Raw genomic sequence first — 2972 nt, 5'->3', positions numbered from 1 at the left:
ATTAAATATGTACAAATACATAGTGTTTGCTTACTAAAATTACATTAGAGTTGTTTTACTTTGGGGCCATCATAAGTAAAGTTGCTATAAACATTCAAGTACTAGTGTTTGTTTAAACAGAGTTTCTTTTCTCTTGGTAAATACCTAGAAGTGAAAGAGGTCGGTGATACTGTAGGTGTAACTTGCTTCTGTGTGTGGGTGTCTACAGCAATGTATCAAGACCCTAGTCCCTAGTTCTTCCCCATACTTACCAATACTCGGTGTGGTCACTCTTTTCTTAATTTCAGCTACTGCAGTAAGTATTCAGTAGTGTTTCATGATTTTGCATTTCCTTAATGACTAAAACTGGTCATCTTTTCATGTGCTCATACACCATATGCATATCAACTGTAGTAAAGGGCTGTTTGAGTAGTTTGTTTTTAAAATTGCGCTGTCTTAACCTTGTTGTGAGGGTTAATCACACATTTAGTCACAGTGCTTTATCAGAGTGTGCTTTTGTAAATGATCGTTCCCAGCGTGTCACTTTCCTCCTGTTAGCCCTGTCTTTCAAAGGGTAAAGCTTTCTGACGAAGTCCAGTTTACCAGTTTTATCTTTTATGGGCTGTGCTTTCAATGTCCTACCTAAAAAAATGCTTAACCCATTCAGCTATCTATTATATGCTTTGTATACATATATAATACTTTAACGAAATGTTTAATAGTCAATCCTTAATTATAGTTTTCTAATGAGACAAAATAACTGACTTGATGACAATTAATTTCATGGCGTTTTCAAGGGCACATTGCTGAGAATGGACGGTAGCTGCAGGGTATTAGCTGCAGTCAATACCACGAGTAGCTAGTTCTTAAGTCAGGAGTAGACGTTCCTCCTTCCACGTAATGTTCTTATTATTGAAAACCAGTGACAGTGCCCAACTGCCAGTATTATGTTGATTGGAATGGGATGTGGTAAAACCTCTACCAAAGTCAGTATGTCACAATTAACAATTATTATTTGAAAGCAGCATATTTTCTATCTTTTATTTCAATCAGGTTTTGCAATGTCATTTCAAATAAACTCAGATTTTGAAAGCCTATTACCTGAACCGTCTTTATGCTGGAAATATTCATTTTTTCTGTCCTCAGTTCTGGTGGAAGGATCATGGTTTTTGACATCACCATTCTGCTTTGATTTGCACCAGCATATCCTTTTGCTTGAGTTGCTTTTCCTGGACCAATAAAGCTAATAGACTTCCTTGCTTGCAGATTATCGCTCCTTATATAAGAAAAAGAAAAGAGAACAGAGAGGATTCAGGATTGAAAACAAGAATCAGTGAACAGTAGAAAAGCAGACTTTCATGTGGAGACCTGAGGACAGTCTATGCTACCTGAGACCCTGAAGAGTTTGCATATATTACATCCCTTCCCTCACAACTCTAAGGAGTGTTATTAACATTACTTTATGTCAAGTCACAGAGGCTTAAAAGGGAAAACATTCTTACTATAGCTGAGATTTGAACCCACGCAGTCAGACCCAAGGTCCACACTGACTTCTGGGTAAAGTAGGGGTAATAATATTAATTGTACCTAACTCATGATTATGAGCAATAAATAATTTGTGTGTCACAGGTCTTTCTATCCTTTTCTCCTGATAGATCCTTAGGTTTTCTGGGAGGGGGGTGTATGAACTGGTTTCCATGAAGTTGGATCATAAAAGGCTGGTTCTAGATAGGAATTTCCACTGTAAAAACCTGGAAGTTTTCCAGTGGTATAACCATAGTTCTTTGCAGGTGGACATGGTTTATTTTTTGCATTTTTCAACCACTCCTTAAACTTTTTCCCTGCTATTTCCCTATTTCCTTTTTCTCGTGTAATTCAGCTTGCCATCATTTTTCTTTTTCCTCTTCTTTTCCTCACATTCTTCAGGATTTCTTTCTTTAATCATTCTTTATATTTTTCTTTTGCTTTTTCTTGCAAATCCCTTTCTCTAGTTCCTATGCTTTGTCCTCCGTTTATTATTTTTTTTCTTTTCTGCTGATTCTTTTTCTGAACCTATCCCTTTCTTCAGTGATTCTCTTTTTTTTCACAGTCTTCCATTTCTTTTTTCTAGCTGTTGATTTAATTCCTCTGGAGCTTTCTGCTGTAGCCGCTTAGGATCTTTGCCAACAGACCACACCCCCGTGGTGTCAGGCTGCTTTCTGATAGGTGCACCTGTTTGTGTTTTTGGCTATCTTCTGATTTAGCCTCAATGCTGGCACATCCTAGTAAGTCCATTCTGCTAAGGCTTGACGCCTTGACCTCTGAGTCAGAGGCATCTTTGTCTGGGTTTTCCTCATCCTCCCTGCCACCGTCCTCCTTGTCAAACGGGAAGCTCTAGTAAAGTGATTCTCAACCTTCTTAATGCCGTGGCCCTTTAATACAGTTCCTGTGGGTTGTGAGAATCGCGGCTCTAGTAGCTGAGGGAGACAACAGCAACAAGGAGGGATGAATTGCTGCAGCTGAGCAGCAACCATGGCGGGTGCAGCACCTACAACCCTCGCCCACACCCGTGATGAGGGCAAGACGGTGGCTGAAGGGGGCAGAGACCTGGGTCAGGTGCTGGCTGAGAAACGGCTTTAGGGAGAGGGAGAAGCAGCCTCCACTGCCCAGCTGCCCATATCTGGCCCTGATAGTTAATCATGAAAACACTTGACTTACATTCTCACCTTCACCCCTTTATTTTATTTTACTTTTTTAGAGACAGAATCTCCCTTTGTCGCTCTCAGTAGAGTGCTATGGCTTCACGGCTCATAGCAACCTCCAGCTTTGAGCTTACGCAATTATCTTGCCTCAGCCTCCCAAGTAGCTGGGACTACAGGTGCCCACCACAATGCCCGGCTATTTTTTTATTGCAGTTTGGCTGGGGCCAGGTTCGAACCCACCACCCTCAGTGTATGGGGCTGGAGCCCTGCTCACTTAGCCACAGATGCCCCTCTGCCTTTTTTATTTTATTG

General features: G+C 40.8%; 1 protein-coding gene across 1 annotated transcript in view; it reads right to left on the bottom strand.

Annotated features, from left to right (window-relative positions):
* Nucleotides 1–2972, bottom strand: part of WDR78 (WD repeat domain 78) — a 58523-nt gene that overhangs the window by 46800 nt on the left and 8751 nt on the right. The window contains exon 2 of the mRNA XM_012801639.2: nt 1081–1255. Coding sequence (XP_012657093.1) covers nt 1081–1255 — 175 coding nt within the window. The remainder of the gene's footprint in view (nt 1–1080; nt 1256–2972) is intronic.

Source organism: Otolemur garnettii, unplaced genomic scaffold, assembly GCF_000181295.1.
Source record: "Otolemur garnettii isolate 467f Iridium unplaced genomic scaffold, OtoGar3 scaffold00010, whole genome shotgun sequence".
NCBI classification, from domain to species: Eukaryota; Metazoa; Chordata; class Mammalia; order Primates; family Galagidae; genus Otolemur; species Otolemur garnettii.
Note: the sequence above shows the minus strand (reverse complement) of the source record. Positions and strands in the feature narration are given on the sequence as shown.